Source organism: Rousettus aegyptiacus, unplaced genomic scaffold (genome assembly GCF_014176215.1).
Source record: "Rousettus aegyptiacus isolate mRouAeg1 unplaced genomic scaffold, mRouAeg1.p scaffold_m13_p_14, whole genome shotgun sequence".
In the NCBI taxonomy this organism is placed as follows: Eukaryota; Metazoa; Chordata; class Mammalia; order Chiroptera; family Pteropodidae; genus Rousettus; species Rousettus aegyptiacus.
The window spans coordinates 12,773,609-12,793,362 of record NW_023416289.1 but is presented as its reverse complement, the minus strand read 5'-3'; the positions used below and the strand labels follow the sequence as shown (position 1 = coordinate 12,793,362).

General features: G+C 44.4%; 3 protein-coding genes across 6 annotated transcripts; 1 reads left to right on the top strand and 2 right to left on the bottom strand.

Moving 5' to 3' along the window:
• Nucleotides 1-777: 777 nt before the first annotated feature.
• COG8 (component of oligomeric golgi complex 8) lies at nt 778-9,958 on the bottom strand. Of its 3 annotated transcripts, XM_036231432.1 has the most exons (6): nt 9,529-9,958; nt 8,133-8,340; nt 6,533-7,360; nt 4,645-4,813; nt 3,680-3,853; nt 778-1,739 (listed from the first exon to the last, which is right to left on the bottom strand). In XM_036231432.1, exons 1-6 carry the CDS (start codon nt 9,915-9,917, stop codon nt 1,582-1,584), a joined length of 1,926 nt encoding a protein of 641 aa, XP_036087325.1. In that variant the 5' UTR covers nt 9,918-9,958; the 3' UTR covers nt 778-1,581. The 3 variants fall into 3 exon arrangements, with proteins under 3 accessions (XP_036087325.1, XP_016020304.2, XP_016020255.2); XM_016164769.2 differs by lacking the exon at nt 778-1,739 and having other exon boundaries at nt 3,353-3,853; XM_016164818.2 differs by lacking the exons at nt 3,680-3,853; nt 4,645-4,813; nt 6,533-7,360; nt 8,133-8,340; nt 9,529-9,958 and adding an exon at nt 2,615-3,380.
• A 170-nt stretch (nt 9,959-10,128) lies between these two features.
• Nucleotides 10,129-12,405, top strand: NIP7 (nucleolar pre-rRNA processing protein NIP7). 2 transcript variants are annotated; one of them, XM_016164834.2, is made up of 5 exons: nt 10,129-10,246; nt 10,368-10,454; nt 10,544-10,682; nt 11,208-11,348; nt 11,559-12,405. In XM_016164834.2, the coding sequence occupies exons 1-5, from the start codon at nt 10,191-10,193 to the stop codon at nt 11,676-11,678; spliced, it is 543 nt and encodes a 180-aa protein (XP_016020320.1). In that variant the 5' UTR covers nt 10,129-10,190; the 3' UTR covers nt 11,679-12,405. The 2 variants fall into 2 exon arrangements, with proteins under 2 accessions (XP_016020320.1, XP_036087327.1); XM_036231434.1 differs by having other exon boundaries at nt 11,498-11,578.
• A 634-nt stretch (nt 12,406-13,039) lies between these two features.
• TMED6 (transmembrane p24 trafficking protein 6) lies at nt 13,040-19,715 on the bottom strand. Its single transcript, XM_016164829.2, has 4 exons — nt 17,901-19,715; nt 16,480-16,606; nt 15,056-15,204; nt 13,040-13,437 (listed from the first exon to the last, which is right to left on the bottom strand). Exons 1-4 carry the CDS (start codon nt 18,192-18,194, stop codon nt 13,204-13,206), a joined length of 804 nt encoding a protein of 267 aa, XP_016020315.2. The 5' UTR covers nt 18,195-19,715; the 3' UTR covers nt 13,040-13,203.
• Nucleotides 19,716-19,754: the final 39 nt, after the last annotated feature.

The window sequence follows — 19,754 nt, the reverse complement described above, 5'->3', positions numbered from 1 at the left end:
AGCTGGAGGCATATGCTACTGGTCTACATTACAAAGGTGTTACTAAGGACTGTTACCCTTAGAGCACTGTAAGGAAGCATCGGAATGTCCTGAGGCCTCCCTCCAGGAGCTTCTGAAGTTGCCTAGAGCAGGGGACCCCAACCCCCAGACCAAGGATAGGGTACCTGTGGCCTGTTAGGAACCAGGCAGCACAGCAGGTAAGCAGCGGGCCAGCAAGTGAAGCTTCATCTGTATTTGCAGCCGCTCCCCAGCGCTAGCATCACCACCTCAGCCCCACCTCAGACCAGGCATTAGATTCTCTTATGAGCACCGGTCCCTGGTGCCAAAAAGGTTGGGGACTGCTGGTGTCAGGGAAAGGCTAACTGAATTCTAATTTTCATAGTGACCCTTGTTTTCAATATAAATGAGGGCTTCCTACAGAATTCCCCAATAGCTGAGCATCTAACCTCACGTTGGGGCAGTGCTGTCCTGTTCCTCTCCAGCCTGATGCACAGAGAACCAGTTCACTTTTGCTTGGCCTCATAGGCCCCCAGACATAGTCTGTTTAGAGAAAGCCATAGAGGACAGCGTGTCTTTCCTGGGTTCATTTAATTAGCTGCTGTTTAAAACACCTTTCCCCTAAACAATTTACTGTACTTCTACTACATGGGAACTTGGATTTTGAGGACTTGGTAAGAGTACCAGTAAAGCAAAACTCAACATAAAAGTGAGCTAAGACAAGTACCTAAAAAGACAAGTTCCTTCACCTCTTAACAAAGCTCTGACAGTATCATAAAACACTGACCACTGTGGTGCTAATTTATTTTTCCAAAATAAGTGTGGTAACCAGGAAGCACAAGTTCTGCTTTCTGTTTTATCTTAACTGTGACAGAAAGAGGCTGACTCCCTCTCAACTATCACCCTTCTCCTAGTCCTGCTCCATGAACCAAGTACAAGCTGCTCAAGAGATCTCAGCAGAAAAATCTTCCCCAAGTCTGTTAAAGGTGGAAGGCAAAATGTGGAAACCTAAACTGTATCTGAACCTGTTGAAATGTGCAGGTACTCATTTATGGTAATACTGCCACAAACCACTTCCATGAACCGGGGCCATTCTGTCCTGTGTTTACTTCCATAAGCACACTGGCTTCCAAGGCAGAGATGGACTGTGGGCAAGACACACAACTTCCTTGTAAAAATAAGAATTTGATAAAGGTCAACCGCAGCCATTTTTAAACAGCCTTCAGGTATTTGGAGACTACATTATTATCAAATTTTGGCTTTGGGAACAGATTATACAGGTCTTATGAAGTCATATCTACTGAGAGTGGTGTATTCATACCCTACTCATCGCCACATAAAATTGCCAAAAAATGTCCACTCCTTTAGAGGAGTTATTTTTCAAGATGAAGGCGGTATTTCATAGCTCATTTCAGGGCAATCACTTTTAACATCTTCCTCCAACTCAGTTTGGCATGCTTTGGCAGTCCACTGTTTTCTGTCAGCTGAACCAATACCAAGTCAAGGCCAGGTAAGACATGCCCAGCTCAAAGCTGAAGTGTTTGTGTCCTGGTTTTCAGAATCCTCAGATGCAGCAAGAAAGTTTTAGTCATTCACCTCCATCCAGTGGATGTTTGTAAATGTCTTGCTATCCATTTTGTCAATGAACAGGCAACCCTGCAAGTGGTCCATTTCATGCTGGATGATGCGAGCTGCCCACCCACTTGCTTGCCACATCACCTGCTTGCCTCCAGGGTCCAGCCCTGCAAAGAAAGTAACAATCTGGGTGAGGACATGCTGAACTGCATTGCATCATTCTCTGCCACCTTTACCCTTTCCCTGTCCCTGGATGCTGTTATTTACAAGAGGCAACATCAGAAGGGTACTTAGAAGCCCTTATCCTCCCTAGAAAAGATGCCTCAACTCTACCTATCACCAAGCAATTTCCAACTCTGACAAGTAGGTTGCTGGGCTTACTATGGGGTGAGATGAGAGAATGATCTTAATAAGGTGCTTCTCTTCTGAACACTCCTGTTTCTGAAATACTGCTATTTGCTTTCAATTCCTAACAAAAGTATTTCAGCTTGTACAATATAAAATAAGGGATACCAATGCCTTTCTGACCTTCGTGGACCAAGTGGCTAGCTCAGGAGGAACAATCACCCCAACCAAGCCCTGCAAAGAACCACATTCCACAAGAGATCCTGTTTTATGACAGACCAGAATGGTTTGTTACTCCCAGCTGGACAAAGTAGGTCCAATTTCTCCCACTCCATGACAGATTTCACTGGAGCAGAAGCATGAGAAAGGCACAGGGCAAGTGAGAGGGTATTGAACAGAGGACCAGGTACGAGGTAACAGTGGAACAAGGCCATCCTCCCAAACCTCTCTCAATATCCCCCCACACTCAACCCCCACTTGAGCTGGCTGTGCTCTCACAAGAGCTTCTTTCCCATCCTAATCTGTCCACTCCCAGATCCTGATCTTTGTTTATGCCGGAAGGTTCCACTGATCTGCCATCAATGTGTCTGCACTTGAGCTGGAGTTTTGCAGACTTCCGTGGACCCAAGGCGGCCACCTCCACAGGCAGGAGACGCACGCGTTTACCCAGCCGCCCCAGTACCCTGCCACCCTGCACCTGAGATCTGCACGGCCTGGAAGCGGGGCACGCAGGCCAGGAAGCCCGCGACGCTCTCGCAGCCCTCGGGGAAGGTGACCAGGCGGCTGTCCAGCACCCGTAGGCTAGGGTTCACAAACACGCGCAGGGGGAAGGGCTCCATCTGGCGGACCTCGCGCAAACGCGGCGCGCAGGCGCGGAAGAGGGCCTCGGGGAACTCCAGGGCTAGCACCTGCAGCGGCACCCCGAGCTGCGGGGCGCTCAGGCCTACGCAGCGCCGGCGCCGCATCACCTGCACCAGCCGCTGCACCAACTGCTGCAGCTCGGGCCCCGCCAGCTGCGCCGGCTCTACCGGGGCCGCGACGGCCCGCAGCGCCGGGTCCCCGACCTGGCACACCTGCAGGTACGGCGGCTCGGGCGCTCCTTGCACCAGACGCCGCACATAGCTCCAGTAGGAGCGCCGGCGCACCGGACCCTCGAGGCCATCGGGGGTGGGGGTGGAGCTGCAGGTCCGGGTGCAGTGACCCGCAGCCTTCTTTCTCCATAGCAGGATTGGGCCCACGAAGTCACGCGCCCGTGCCAGTAGCAGTCCGGCCCCTAGCCCACCCATGGTGCTCCGGAGTAGAGCCACCCGCCTGGCCGCATTCCTCCCCGGCCCCTGTAGCCGAGCCCTCCCGCCGCCAGGGACGCTGGGAAGCGTAGTTCCCGCGTGCCTTCTGGGAGCGCCCGCGCGCCTACAGAACGCTGCCGGCCTCTCGGTGACGTCAATCAGCTTTATTAACTCCATTTTTTATGGTATGATCAACCATTTACAAGAGTGACCATGAGGTTCTCCCTTTAATTTCTTCTCAAGAATGCCTTCGCAGTCTCTCCCCTGGGGCTGTCCCATGTTTTCCGAGGCGAGGCAACTCTTCTTCCCATCAGATGCTGAAGTTCCCGGCCACCCAACCTGGGTGCCCTGCCCGGTTCCGGGAGCGGGAAACGCCTGTTAAATGCCTGCATTAGCCTCATCGGCCTGCAGTGGCTCCTCCGATTCAACCTGCTCTTGTCCCTCCTCAGGGAAAGCCTGAGTGACAGGCTCGAAGCTTGATTCCTTGGCGGGAAGTTCTGTTTCTGGAGCTGTGAGCTCTGACACTGGTTCCTTTTCATCTAGACAGAAGACCTCTCTCTTCGGCAGAATAGAGGCGAGAGGCTCCCGGACGACACTGATATTCACGTGCCCAAGGTTTCCGTACTTGGAGAGCTGAGTGGGTGGAATGCCTGACCCAGATGGTAGGCAAAGTGAAATGGAAAAAAAGTTTAATAAATTTAAATACTGATGTCTCACAGGAAAAAAGAAACTTAGAAGTAACAGACACAATTACCACATTTCAGTATACTGTCATCTTTGTGATATGGGACAGGAAGCTGTATTGTAAAAGCAAGACTTTGAAGGTAACTGGAACAGTGTAGAGTGAATGGAGTAAGAGCCAATACAACCTCAGTAGGCACTGACTTCCCTGTGACAGGCACAAGGTAAAAGCTGCGGATCAAGTGGTGAGCAGCCATTCTGTGCTGGTATGATCATTGGCCTACTGCCCTTTGGGCCAATTCCCAATTCCCACACTCCCCAGCCCCAACCCAGGTGCACTGAGGTGCACAGCACTGAAGACGAATTGGGAAAAACAGTTTTAAAACATCTTCTCTGGACATTTCATCTACATGGACTCATACAATATATAGTTCTTTTGTGACTGGCTTCTTCCACTTAGCCAGATATATACATATTGTATGTGTGCATTTAGATGAAATGTCCAGAAATGGCAAATCTATTGTATCAGAAAACAGATTAGTGGTTGCCAGGGACTAAGTGGGATTGGGGCATCACTACAGTGGGCATGAGAGATCTTTCTGGGGTGATGGAAATGTTCTAAAATATGATGGCAGTAATGGTTATACACCTCTATACATTTACTAAAACACATGGAATTTTCCAAATGGGTGGATTATTTTGTATATAAATTATATCAATAAAGTAGTTTTTAAAATCTTTTCTCTTTCCTTTCTCTTACCTAAGGTCTGTGCTATCTGAGCCGGTGGGAAAAGGACTTGGAGACAGCGATTTAAATAAGGAACGAGGTCCTCCAGGAAGACAGTGCAGAACTGGACAAAGAGCTCTTGCTCCCCACTGTTGAAGGCGGCCTCTTCAGCACGATGGAAGGCCAGGGTTACTTTGGTTACCTAAAAGACAGCGGCACCCTCAGTCATTGGGGTAGTCCATCACTATCAGCAGTGCATGAAACTAAACAATTGTGCAGCCCTCAAGTTGTCATGAAGAAAGTCAGTCGAAATAGTCCATTACTACCTTTTTTAAATTCAGAACTGTGGTCACTCTTTACTATCACTTCTGTCACTTACTTCATTGATGTAGTTCTGACCCAACTTGTTTCATTACTGGCGCTTTTCCAGCTCCAATGGGAGAATATCATGAAATTATATAGAGAATACATGGTTCTTGACTCCCATGGGAGATGGAACAGAACTATGTTGGGTCAGGGAAAATGAAGCAAAAACTATAAAAGGTTTTTACTAAGTAAGGCCTTGAGGTTACAGGAAGCTAGACCACTAAATTGTAAAAGAAGCAAACAGCTGGAAAAGAAGTTCCATATACCAATAACAGCAACCTAACTGATGCTACGGACAGGTGTCATGGTAACAGGGCTCATCACACACTCTGGTGCTAAACTTCCTGGTTCAAGTCCTCGCTGTGCCACTTACTGGTTCTGTGACTTCCAAGCGATTACTTAAGCCCTCTGGCCTCAGTCTTTTCATCCACATCACTGCATGCGGGGTCCTAGGAGGAGCCCTAAAAACTCCCATTCAATTTGAAAGCAGCACAACAGATCATTTTCCATTGTTCCTAGCACAGTTGTTTATAAAACAACTTTAAGTATAGTTTTGTTACCTAAGCAATCCTTTTTTTCCAGTTTTAACAGGGTCAGCAACAGGACTTACCTCATAGGTTTGTGAGGATCAAGTCTTAATATGTGTAAAGTATGATGAACACTACCTGGCATGGAATGATTTCTATGTAAATATAGCTGCTTACTATTACTATTGCTCCAGTTGGAGGATATCAACAAAGATTTTATACAATCATGTCACAACTGCCACCTAGCTGACGGCAATTATAAGATGTCATCAACTGTAACAATCATCCCAATATCTAAAGATTTAAATGTGCAAAAAATATGCACTGCACTAAGATATTAGAAGCAGTTGTAGTATTACTTATGTTAGGCAGAATTCTAAGATGGCTCTGTGACTCCTGTCCCCTGGCATCTACTCCTGTCTTAATCAGATGAGCCTTTTAAAAGGGGGTCGAGGACTTCCCTAAAGGAGATTGTGCAGGAGAGATGCTCTTCCATTGGCCTTGAAGAATCAAAAAGCCATAGTATGAACTGCCTATGGCATGAGGCGGCCTCTAGGAGCTGAAGGCCTCAGTCCTACAACTGCAAGGAACAAAAGTCTGCTAACATGAGTGACCTTGAAAGACTACCCCAAGGTCTAGATGAGATCACAGCCCAGCTAACACCCTGATTGCAACCTTATGAGATCAAGCACAGGACCCAGGAAAGCTGTGCCTGGACTCCTGAGCCACAGAAACTGGGAAATGATAAAGGCCTTTTATTTTAACCTGCTATGCTTGTGGGAGTCTGTCATGCAGTGACAGAACACTAATACATTACTGAGTCATTACTGGAGGTGAGCCACTTCATGGGCTGTTTTAGGTCCTATGAGGGGGACTAATCAGAGCTGCTCAGCCATTAAAAATCTCTAAAACCACAATAAACCTCTGAAAGTCAGCAGGCACCACTGTCATATGGACAATTTATTACCAAAGTCTGGCTTCCTATAGCCAATGGACATCCCGGTAGAGAGCCAACAGTATGTGCTCACCTTGGCAAGGGCATCCTCAAGGGTCACAGTCACATCCTGTGCCAGGGCTATGGGGCAGCAGAGGCGCAGATCATTGAAGGCGACCAGAATATTGTTGAGGAAACAGGCAAGAGGTGGGAAGTCTAGGAGCACCATGGGCGGCTGCAGGGTCCCTGGCTGAGTGACTGGCACAGCAGCAGGCAGGTTACTGCTGCCCAGGATGGCTGGGGCCGAGATGAGGGTGTAGGAGTTCATTTCATCTTGGAACTTCTCCACTGCTTCCTGAATTGCTTTCTGAAAAGTACTGATGGCAACTCGCTGGAAAACAGGAGCCAACTGGCCCCGGAAATCAGCCCCTACCCTACTGAAAGACAGCCCGAAGTACATGCACTGGCCCAGTAGAGAGTCCAGGCGGCCACCTATCCCCCGGTGAAGGTCGGTTTCCAGTACTTGCAGGAACTGTGAAACTTTCTGCAGCACCCAGCCATGGAAGATGGCACTCTCATTCACAGTGTGCTCACCTGTGGCAGGGGACAGCAATGGGTCCTCATCTGAGAAGATGGCACGGTACTGGGTGATGATATCAAACAGATGGACACGGCAGGCCTCAATGGTTTTTGTGATGTGAAAATAGGGATCATCATTGGGGATGGAAGTCAGGATGGAACGGAGCCAAGCATCTCGGGCCTGAAGAAACTTGACTCTCAACTCTGCCTCAGTGAACACATCCATGCGCCGCAGGAAGCCAATGACACGGAGACAGGCAGGGAGCTGGATGTTGGTCCTCAGTTGCTGGATCAGCTGGCTCAGCATCAGCTGCATGGACTGGCGCACTTCATTCACAATGCCCTGACAATACAGAGGGTGAGTCACACCACACTGGGAAAGACACTCCCTGGAACCCCATCCACTAACCCTGAATACTGCACACCAACATTCCCACTGCTTTCTTGACACATAAAGTAGATTTCTAAAGCTGACGTGTACAGGTTCATTGTGGCCTGCAGGCGCTGCCTGCTTCTCCTGTCTCTCCTGCTTTTTAATGTTCTCCCCTTGCTCACTGCAGTCATCACACTGGCTGTCTTTATACTTCTTAAACACTCCAACTTCCCTCCTCAGCTTGCTGTACTTGGTTCTTTCCACTTTCTGGTTTTCTCTCTCCCCACATCCTGTGGCTGGCTACCTCTCATCATTTGGGTCTCGGCTTAAATATTCTCTCTCCTGAAGAGCTTTTCCTGACCACTCTTCCTAGAGTAATCCACCCTGGTCTCCTTCTACCCCATTCCCAAGTTTGTTTTCTCTAGGCACCACTATGTGAAAAGATCACATTGGTTTACTGATTTATTTGCCAACTATCAGCTTATGTTCATGAAAGCCAGGGTCTTGTCTGCTTTGTTCACACTGTATCCCCAGCACCCAGATCAATGCCTGGCACACAGATTAATATTTCTCAGTTGAATGGATGAATGTATAGTTTATGTTGAATCCTTCCTGGCTGGCAGAAACTGATGTGAAACATGCAAGGAGTTTCCCCACTGTTTCTCCCTAAAGATTCAGTAATGATCGCAGAATTACTGATTGGAAGAAATCAGTTTGAGCTCTCTCTGGGCTGGCTGGCTACCTGGATGACAGGGATAGAGGAGTACTTCCTTTCCATTCGGCGTACGTAGGCTGCAAGCTCCAGGGCCTCTTCATAATAGCTGTTGCGGACACAGGTGTCCATCAGCTGAGGAATCTCTAGGATTTCCAGGATTTCTGTGTGCCGGTTTAGAGAAAGGGTGTTCATTCGGCGGTTGGAGCTGATCTCCTCAGCCTCTTTCACAAAGTTCCTAGTAATAATTAGGAGAACGTTGGTCACTCACTGCTATGCACCCAAACCTTAACTATAATTACCAAGCATTTGCTTTGAACTGGGCATTGGGTTGGATAGTTTATCTGATTTAATCATCATAGCAAACCTATGAGGTAAGAACCCTTGAGGAAACTTTAATCTGAGAAGTTAAGCAACTTGTCCAAAATCACAAACTAATAAATGATAAAAAGATTTGAACCCAGATCTGTCAACTAGCTGTGGCAAGGTACCTAGGCTCTTGTTTCCTCATTAGTAAAATAGTAATAGGACCCACCTCATAAGAATGTAAGGACTATCTGAGATAGTGTGTGTAAGGCATTTAACAGAGAACAACAGAGTAAATGTTTCTTTAATAATAGCTAGATTTATTATTTTCATAATAATGAACTAACTAGCCTGGAGGCTACAACCTTACCCCTAAGTTCCCTCGGCCTCTTAATCCACTCCTATGCTCTTGTTCAACCTTAGTTCCCACCAGTCTCCATTTCTTCTCCATAATGGCAGAGATCTGCTTTATGAAGTCCCCTATCCTAGGAGTTGAAAGGGTACAAAACCTAGTTTCAAGTATCCCAAGACTCAAAAGAAAACTTAAAACGTTCATCATGAAAGGCTGGAAGGCAGAATTAGGGATAATGGATTGAGGATCCAGGGAGGCAGAATATGGCTTTTCACAAAGGAGGGAGTTGATAGTTTTTGCTACTGCCAGCTTCCTATCAATGAAAGTTTTGGAGCAGTTGACTTCCTATCTGAGCTATTGTGTGAATGTGTTGTCTATGTGTTTATATATGTTTACAGAAACATGCACATATATTAAGCTGCCAATTGTACATGAAGTATGTCACACCCAATAATAAGTGCTTTGCATAGATTCTCACTGAGTACTCACAACAGTCCTATGAGGGGCGTGCTGCTGGGTTCCAATTCTGGCTTCAAAACTTAGTAGCTGTCTCCTTGGACAGTCACTAACCTCTCCGTGGCCCAACTTCATATATAAAATGAGGAAAACAGTACCTACCTCAAAGGCTGTTGTGAAGTTTAAATGGATTAATAGAATGCTCAGAGGAGAGGCTGGCACATGGTAAGTGCTAAGTGTTAGCTATCTCTATCATGGTAAATGTCAGCTATTACAGTTGTTACAAGCCCCTTTAGCGTCGGCCCGCCGCACCTGCAGCTCTGCTGGAAGCTGGGCAAGCGGTCCAGCAGGCAGCCGAGTGACGCCTCCACATCGCCAAACAAGCGGTGGATGCGCTCCGTGCACTCGGCGCCGCGGATGAAAGTCTTGTAGTTGGCGAAGGCCAAGTCGCGAGTCTGCTGCAGCAGCTGGGCCCGCTCCTCTGCCAGGCGCTCGGGCTCACGCCGTAGCCGCTCTAGCCCGGATCCGCTCAACTCCCGGAGGTAGCGGCCCACGTCGGGCCGCTCCCGCCACTGGGCCTCCGGGAACTGGTCCCGGAACAATGATGCCAGGAGCCCTTCATCCTCCACTTCTCCGAGAGCCACTGCAGTAGCCGTGGCGGAGATCGAAGCTGAAGATGGAACTGTCGCCATCGCCGCCATTTTCCCGGCAGCACCGTCACTTCCTTTCCGACCTAGAGAGGGCGCTGGCTCTGACTCTAGGACAGGAAACAGCAGGAGTACGCTTCCGATCTCTATGGTTTCTCATCCGGCGGCTTTCTTTCCCCGACGGTCCTCTTGGCTACGGGCGCTGGCATGGGGAACCAATGGGAAGCGAGTATAGAGGCGGGCTTTGGGTTGCTAGGGAGCGGCTTGCTGCTGACTTCCGTTTCCGGGGAGTGAGGCACGAGGATCCGGTGTTCCAACAGCGGGAAAATGCGGCCTTTGACTGAAGAGGAGACCCGTGTCATGTTTGAGAAGATAGCAAAATAGTAAGAGTTCGCGGGGCCGAAGAGGGAGTGTGTGTATGCGGGAAGGGGCGCGGGTGGAGTGGGGCGCCGGGCCGGACCGAGTCCAGTCGGACGCGGCCTCCAGTCCTTATTTTGCCTGCAGCATCGGGGAGAATCTTCAGTTGCTGGTCGACAGGCCCGACGGCACCTACTGTTTCAGGCTGCACAACGACCGGGTGTACTACGTGAGGTGAGGCAGGGCTGGGTGGTCAGCATGGACCCGGGTGGGGGCCTGGGTCCCATCAGCGCCCTTATCTGACACCTTCCTTACCTTTTTAGTGAAAAGATCTTGAAGTTGGCCGCCAACATCTCTGGTGACAAGCTGGTGTCGCTGGGGACCTGCTTCGGAAAATTCACTAAGACCCACAGGTTCAGGTTGCACATCACAGCTCTGGATTACCTTGCACCCTATGCTAAGGTTTGTGGGGTGGTTTCCTGTGGGCCACTGGGGATGGAGGAAGTCAGATGAGGGCCACCTGAGAACGCAGATGATTGGGGAGCTTCTCAGCCACGGAGTCCTGAATAGTGCTTGGTGGAGATCCTCTTAGGCCTTGCTCTTTGGGTATGGTTAGGGCTCTGGGGCAGGAGGGCTATGTGGCTGAGTAGTGATAATTACCTCCAGTAAAGTAGGAAAGCCTGTGCAAACCCAACTGAAGGTCGAAATACAAATAAATATGTGGCTGTGGTGAAGAGCATAGTGGGCTCCAGGAAAAGAGCTATTAAACTGTCCATGGGAGAAGTTGCTTGTAGAGTTGAGGAAAGAACATCTTGACATTTCTATTCCGGGGGGATGGGGGCGGTGAACAACTTGAGGGAAACGTGCATTTTTTTTTTTCTTAAAATTCTTTCAAGAAATTAATCACAGATGCAGTAGTTAGCTCATTTGCAGGGATATGACTATTAGCATTTTTATGTTTCTTGAATTTAATTCTCTTTTTTATAGTACAAAGTGTGGATAAAGCCTGGAGCAGAGCAGTCCTTCCTGTATGGGAACCATGTGTTGAAATCTGGACTGGGTCGAATCACTGAAAATACTTCTCAGTACCAGGGAGTAGTGGTGTACTCCATGGCAGACATTCCTTTGGTGAGTACAGATGCTAGCTGTTATGAAAAATAAAGTATCTTTTTATTCAAGAAGGATGTACTTTCAATCTGTGCACTTGAGAGACTAAATTCTCAGCACCTTTTGATTTTCTCAGAGAACTGTATTTTTTTCGTCTTTGTTATTTCCAGACCTCAGTGCGTGCTTATTGAATGACTTGAGTGAATCAGTGTCTCTTCTTTTGAATCCCAGGGTTTTGGGGTGGCAGCAAAGTCTACACAAGACTGCAGGAAAGTAGACCCCATGGCGATTGTGGTATTTCATCAAGCAGACATTGGGGAATATGTGCGACATGAAGAGACATTGACTTAAAAAGAAATCATCGCAAGGACTTATGGCTGTGTAGAAGGGCCTAGTTTTGTTTCCTGTGTCTGTGTAGGCGCCACCATCATGTTGAATTTTGCCGACACTGTGACCTCTTCAGGGACTTTTTAGTTTAACATTCTCTCTGTTATGGACAAATGCAGGCTGGATTCTCATTAAGCAGAAATGGCTCAAAAATGGAGTTTCTGATCTATGTGACTAAATAGAATAATGTGTTTTATGTTCGAATCATAGGGCTTCTTGTTTTGAGTAACAGGTTCTAAATCACTGGAACTGAGAACAAGAATAGCTTGTTATTGTTATCTGTGATAACATTTTCCAAAATTCATGATCAGAATGCAATGGATTTTCTTATTTATTAATATTATGAAAGATAGATGTTGCCATATCAGAATAGCAGGCTGTGTCTGGGCTTTTAAAAATGAAATTTGGATAAAATAATGAGAGCAATTTGTTCTAATTTTTTATATGGTAGGTGCTGTGTGGTGTGGATAAAAACTTGGATTCAAACCCTAGTTCTGATACATACCAGCTGTATGTTACCTTAGACAAGTCATTAAACTTCAGTATGCTTCATTTTCTTTATCTGTTTGAAAAAACATCTTTAACCATCTACCTAAGAATGGTTTTTAGAGTTGAAAACCACGATTGTAAAGCACATAGCACAGTGCCAGGCAAATGATGGGTTTTGAATAAATGGTAAGAATTATTTTTATGTTGCATGTACTGAGTATTTGTTACTAAGAATAGGACCTTAGTATAATTGGATTATATTATCTTGGTTTTTACAAGCTGTTTTCTTGATCTTTTTCTTGGATGGCGTGATCTCAGGTTGAGTGTTATTTTTATTACCTTGTTTTCCTAAAAATAATTTTCCATATGAACCTTTACTTACCTTACTGGAGTGGACAAAAGGTAGTAATCAGAGATCTTGAATAATAAGTCCTCACCCTCCTTCCCCATGCCTCCTGAAATCATTTTTAGAATTATTAAAATATACTTTTTTAAAATAAAAAAAACATTTTAGGCAAACATTTTTTAAACTACTTGTACTATAAAACAATTTCTCTAATGATTATACTGCTTATTTTAAATTTCAAAGGTGACATCTCTAAAAATAAAACATTTTCAACTACAAAAAAGCATTCTACCAACTCCTATTCTGTATACAACATATAAAACTGGGTTTTATATGTTTTTATCCCATTTTTTCACCTCTTTTTCCCTTCCAAGGTTCTGTGTTAACCTCTAAATAGACTTAGTGAAGGTTAAGGAACCACTATGTGATGAGTAGTATTTCGATGGTAGTATTTATCACATACTTTAGAAATAGCCAACATCAGAACTTACACATTTTTATTCCTTTATTGACATTTCGTGTAGATGAGAGCAATAGACTGAAACTTTCTAAGAAGAGAAATTGTTTTTTTTTTCCAAAAACTTTATAAAGCTGATTTAACCAAATCTTTGACAAGGCTGCCCCAGGAGAGCCAGGTGCTATAGTTGTTTTAGCTTAGCATCTTGGCTTCTTTGTGTCTGTAGTCGTTGGGACATTGAAGAGACGTTTCAAGAAATACAGTTGCAGGATCCCAGAAAGAACAATAACAAGGCTTTGGGCTGCTGACCACCAGTTCACATAGTTATGGTTTGACTGGAGAAGGAAAAAGTCAGCCATTTTCCTCATGCGGGCAAAGTTATAGTATCGCCACATGTGAAAGATGTTGTTCTGTACCTTTCGTGTACTTTCCTGTGAGACAGAAAATGACATAAGCAATGGGCTCCTCCTTACCCTCCATTTAGTCTCACCTTGGTGGTCACCAGCACTAACCTCAGTTATCTGGAATTTGAGTAACTTATGTGATTTGACCATATATAATAAGTTGGCTATTGTAATTGTTGATAAATGGTAGTTTTGCTGCATATGAAAAATGACCTGGATTTTATTTATTTTTTTATTTTTATTTTTGTATAATGAAACCGTGCCGAAACTAGAGAGCTCTTCCAGGGTAGCTCTAGATTTTAGGTAGTATTTAGCATGTCCTTTCTGGAGGATGTCTTCAGCTCTTTGTTTATAGTAGAAGACAAGGGTCTGCAAACTTTTTATTTATAGAGCCAGATTGTAAATATTTTAGGCTTTGCAGGCCATACAGTCTGCCAAAGCAGCCACAGACAATATGTAATTGTCAAATGAGCATGGCTGTTTTCCATTAAAACTTCATTTACAAAATAGACAGTGGCCTTTTGTGAAAATGAAAAGATATCCCACAGAATGGGAGAAAATCATATATCTGATAAGGGACTTATATCCAGAATATGTAAAAACCTTTTACAGTTCAACATGAAAAGCCAGTTTTAAAATGGACAAAAGATTTGAATAGACTTTTTTAAAAAGAAGATATACAAATGGCTTAAAACTCATAAAAAGATGCTCAATTTCATTAGTAATTAAGGAGACAACTCAAAATCACAAGATGCCACTTCACTAGGATGCCTAATAGAAAAACATGTTTGTGAGGATGTGAAGAAATTGCAACCCTCACTGTTGGTGTGAGTGTAAAACGGTTTAGCCACTATGGAAAACAGTAGTTCCTTAAACAGTTATCACCTGATGTAGCAGAATATACTATTATACATGCAGAAATGAAAACATGTTTGACATAGAAACTTGTCAGCAAATGTTCTTAGCATTATTCATGATAGCCAAAAAGCGGAAATAACCCGAATGTCTGTTAGTTGATAAATGGGTAAATAAAATGTATATCCACATGATAGAATATTATTTATCCATAAAAAGGAATGAGGTACAAATATATGCTACAAGATAGGAAACCTTGAAAATATGCTAAATGAAAGAAGCCAGACACAAAAGGCCACGTTGTATGACTCCACTTATGAAATATAAAGAATAGGCAAATTTGTAGAGTCAAAAAAGGTAGAATAATAAGCGATTGCCTAGAGCCGAGGATCTTAGGGAAAGGAGACTGACTAATGGGTGTGGAGTTTCTTTTTGAGGTGATGAAACTCTTCTGGAATTAGGCACTGGTGATGGTTGTAAGATCTTGGGAATATGCTAAAAAACACTGAAGTGTACACTTTAAAATGGTAAATTATATCTCAATTAAAAAAAAAAATAAAACAGGCAGTGGGCCAGGTTTGGCCTGTGAGCTGTAGTTTGCCAACCCCTGGTATAAAATAAAAGGAATTTCAAGAGCTCCAAGTCATAAAAATTAAAGGCTTCAAATCCCCTTGTCTAGTTGGTTTCAACCCAAAGGAACCCTTGACTCAAATGATGTCACTACCATATTTTTAATCTTTTCTCCAAATTTAAAATCAGTTTCTGCAGATGTTTCCCACAAAACAATTACCTCAATTGCATCCAGAGTATCATTCAGTGGTGCTCTTTCCTTCTGTTTGTGGGCCATTTCAGGCCCCTCATAGAAGACTCCAAAATTGAGGTACACTTGCACAGAACCAAAGTGATTTTGCTGATTTTTTAGACAAAGTTGATAAAAACCTGTAGGAATCCGTAGATCATTACCAAATTCTGGTCTCCTGCCCCTTGTTGATTTCCTACCCTCTATATTCCCTTGGAGGTGTCTATTCTCCAGTGTAGTACCTTCACTTTAGTACCTTTTTTTCACTTAGTAAATACAAAGATCCAGTTTTTGATGTGAAAGAAAGACACTTATCTTACATGGAACTTACTTTACTAAATATTGTCAATAGTAGTTGTTTTGCCAAATATTACTAATCCTATACTGCAAAGAAAACTTTTCTTACTCTTTAATGTCTCACTCTATAATTCCCATATCTTATTAAGGAATTTCTCAACAATTTCCATTGAAATTAAGAGCATGCTGTTTACCTGCTTCTTGTACACCGTTAGAGCTGGGGAAACTAGGGGAAAAAATTGATGTGCTGTGAATGAAAGGAACTATCCTGCTGGAGTAACTAACTGCAACATGGCCTGTACAGGGACTGATGGATTGGGATATGGTGCTGGTTCTCAACTGGAGTCACTTTCCCTGTGTTGGGGGAGGGAGGAGGAGCTGGATGAGGTGTGGCAGTACATTTGTCAAAATGATTGGAAGGCACTACCGGCGTGTAGTAGCCAAAGATTCTACAATGCCGAATATCCTGTGCTGTACGATGAAGGACTGTCTTATGCTCCTGTTGAGAAACTGTTGAGAAACATCTATTTTTCATACACGTGGCTGGTAGAAAGGACAGCTAAAGCTGACTGGTGCTGTCCAGCATGGGGACAGGTTCGACCTGGCTGTAGGAATTTTCTGGTGACCGGAGAAGTGCTTTGTTGTAGAATGTGGATATTTTTCATGGCCACACGTTTCCTTTCATCCTGAGTCTGCTTTTTGGTAACTGGCTCAAGTATTCTGATGACTAGGAAGAGATGCTATCTCATAATAAATTGATTAATTGGAATTTTGTATCATAAATGGCTCTGTCTGTTTTGGTCACTTTCCTATAGTTGGGTGAGTTGTAGATGATGAGATAAAATTGAGCTTCTGGAACCTGGAATTACAATAATTAGTCACCTGGAGACTCTGCCCCCAAACCATCAGTGTCTAACGTCCTCGGCTGTCAGCAGTGTCCAGGAAAACTAGTTTTCGGTGTTAACGGCTAAATTTTTTTCCTACTGTTTCACCATCCCTATGTGAGAAAGCCAGGGCTTTTATATCTCAGGTACTTAATTATTTTCAGTACTTCCTCATCATTTCAGCAATTTCAAAGAAACCCGATTATTATAATAGCCATGGTGGTGAATACAGACCTGTTTCCTGGGTGGAGAAGTTAATCTGGCCCCGAACATTCTGAGAGGTTTCTATGAGGAAACCTTGGGGGGTATGTGCAGTGGCAGCAACATGCCGGTCATGTGACATTCCTACTGTCCGCTGAACCTGCCAAGACACGTTAAAGAGGGAAAAAAGCCCCTGCTATCAAGAAGCCAGTTAAGAGGTTAAGATTGCTATCTCATGATCATCAGCACAGTGGTTCTTTTTAAAAAAAATTTAAATTATAGTTGACAATATTTTATATTAATTTCAGGTAGCACGGTGGTTTTCAATAAGGGATGGTACTGCCCAACTCCTTCTGAGAATTTGGATTGAGACAGTGGTGATGGGGAGTGGGGTGGGGAGGAACAGCAAAATTAAACATCCTGCAGTGTTAGAAAAAGTAGTGGACAGAATAATTGCCCCAAATGTTAATAGCAGCCCTGTTGAGAAAACTTGTCACAGACCACACAAGCTGGTATGTGTCAGCTGGTGAGTATGATTTTGGTTATTGAGTTCTTGACTCAACTTGCTTGGTTTTGAGCTCCCTAATGTTGTCCCAAACTTTGGCTTATTTGATGTTCGAGGGCAAATAGGGTACTCAGTAGGCACTTGTCACCAAAATGGGTCTTGATAAGCCCAGACTCCAGTAGCTACTGTTTTATTTCAAATTTAGAGGTAAGAAAAAACTCTGATAAGTTATTTAAAATAAATTTTAAGTTACAGAGTGTATACATAATCTATTACTATGTAAACAAAGATTAGAAAGTTAACAGGTTTCTAAGATAAAGAACAAAGGAAATGAACAGCCTCTAGCTTTACTATTGGACAGACCATCCTTGGGCACTGGTGTCGGATTACAGGATGGATGAACATACTTGGCCTATGAACAGGCAACTTGAAAACATCTACCTCTCTAACACAAACAGGCTTGTCTGGCTGAATAGAGAAATCTTGAGCCAGTGATTCTCCAATTTGCCAGAATTACCCCTAAAGGCAACAGAGTAAATGTTCTTCCACCCCCATAAACTGAAGTGTCTTTCTTTGAAATCTCTGAATCTGTCTCTAAAGTTCATGTGACTTTTCATTTGACTTTGTACCAGATGCGTATTATTTTTCAAATGTATTCTGTCCCTTCTCATCTCTAAGTGTGATGATGACTCCTCCAGGAAAAGGTACCCTGTTTGTCCCATGCCTTTCAGCAAAGTTCCATAGCCCCTCGTTTGAGAAGCCAGGCCATATGTTTTAGTGATTATTCATCCGTTGAGAGTTTCCATCTAACTGCAGGTCCATTTCATTAACAGGTGGGGAATCACAGCATAATAAAGACAGTCTTGAGTTAGTCTAAAACCTGACCCACTGTACAAAAGGAAATAAAAAAACAAGTCTCTGGTATGGCCAGAGGAGCTCAGGTACCCACCTCATAACTGAAATAGAAGTATCCAGTCTGGTGGGCAAATTGCCAGAAGCATTCTGTGCCTCCTGGAGGGATCATGACTGCAAAGTCATTTCGGTCCGCTCCCTGAAAGAGCGGCTCCCCAGAGCCACGAAGGGGTTCTGTCTTCTGGCTCCTAGCAGAGGTCACTAGGTTCAGAACCACCAGTCCAGCCCCAATGAGCAAAGGGAACATGCTGGTTCCTGGAGACTCCTCTGCAGGTGAACTGCCTGCAGCCCAGTGGAACCAAGTAGTGTAGATAAATGCCAGGGTAATCATTAACCCTGCAAGTCACACTTAGGCCAGTTTCAGGGCCACACACAGATGTTCCATAATAGAACTGGTATGATAACCCCATGTTTGGCTCACAGGAAGTTTCCGCTTTCACCTCAGAAACTCAGTGCCTTACTTCATGGATGCTAGGTAGAATCTACTAATCCAGAGGAGGTATTTCCATCCTTCCTTTTGGCAGCCATTTTTCAGTTTCCTTGCTTCTTAGGGATAAACATTGAATAAGTTTATGTACAGTCATCTGATTATAAGAACAGAAGTTGGCAGGGGCGATCTTTTCTCTCACATCAGATTGCTAGATGATACCTATTGCTCCTATAAGACATGGGGCAGCACCTGTTTTACTGGACTTTCTGTCCAGTGCTACAGTTTAGAGGGCGAAGCACAGCATGGAAGTATGTGCAAAAGTTAAATGGATGAAGAGAGTGAGCAAAAGACAGTGGTCAAACCCCTCTACTGATAATCCTCATTCTGCTCCTTTCCATCTGACAAAACCCCTTAAAGACTATTATCGTTCAAACCCTTGAACTTTCTTTTATCCATGACTTCTTTGGCACCTACAAGGGGAAAAAGGCTCATTGAACACCCAATGACCTCATGGTCGGCACTGAGCTAAGAGATTTACTAGCATCTAACTTTATTTTCACAACAGCTCCACAAGGGAGGTACCATTACCTACTGCATTAGAGGTGAGGAAATGGACATTTGGAGATCCCAGTGGCTGGCTCACTGTTCCACAAGTAGAGCTAGAACAGCAGGGGCCCTGAGTGGGCCTCTCTTACCCACCAGGACAGTGTTTCTGCCAGTCTCTGAAGCCTGACAATGTCTAAATGTTTTTATTTCAGCCGTAACCTTATTAAAAAAACAAAACAGCATTAGCTTCTAACCAAGTACTGCTTCAGAATTCATTGCACTGATTCCAAGTGGTAATACTTTTAACTGTCACCAGCCAATAAGCAGAGAACAGACTTCATAATTGTATTCAGTTCTAGCTGAGGCCAAATGATGTCATAGCACCCTGAAGGCACAGTGGCTCTGCAGCAGTCTCACTAAGGTGAAGATGGGAGAGACTGGTATCATTTCTCAGTACACAGTGGCACAGACACCCTCACCGTCCCACCACTGCCACTGTCCTAACGCTGCTCATGTAATCGGCAGTGACTTAGATTCAGCAAAACAGCACACGGTAAGTTTTATAGCTATAGGTTTAGTTTTTTGTTTGTACACATTTCAGTAATATAATAAAAACACTTAAGTTATTAAAAAGTGTCAATGGACTAGTGCATTTTTCAAATTTGAGAAATGTCGATCAGGATATTTTGCTTCCCTAAGTGCATCACAGTGTCACTTTTCTATTCAGAGTCATCCTAATGACGTGAGAGTTAGGGGAGAAAAGCTTCTGGATCCTAATCCAGTTTGGAGGGAGACCACAACTAGCTGCAGTGAGATTCAAAGGAGGTGGCTCGATCGAGAGATCAAGTTCTCATTGTAGTTTCATTTGGGATTAATTGACAGAAAAACAGTAGTACCAAACCCCCAAACAGTTAG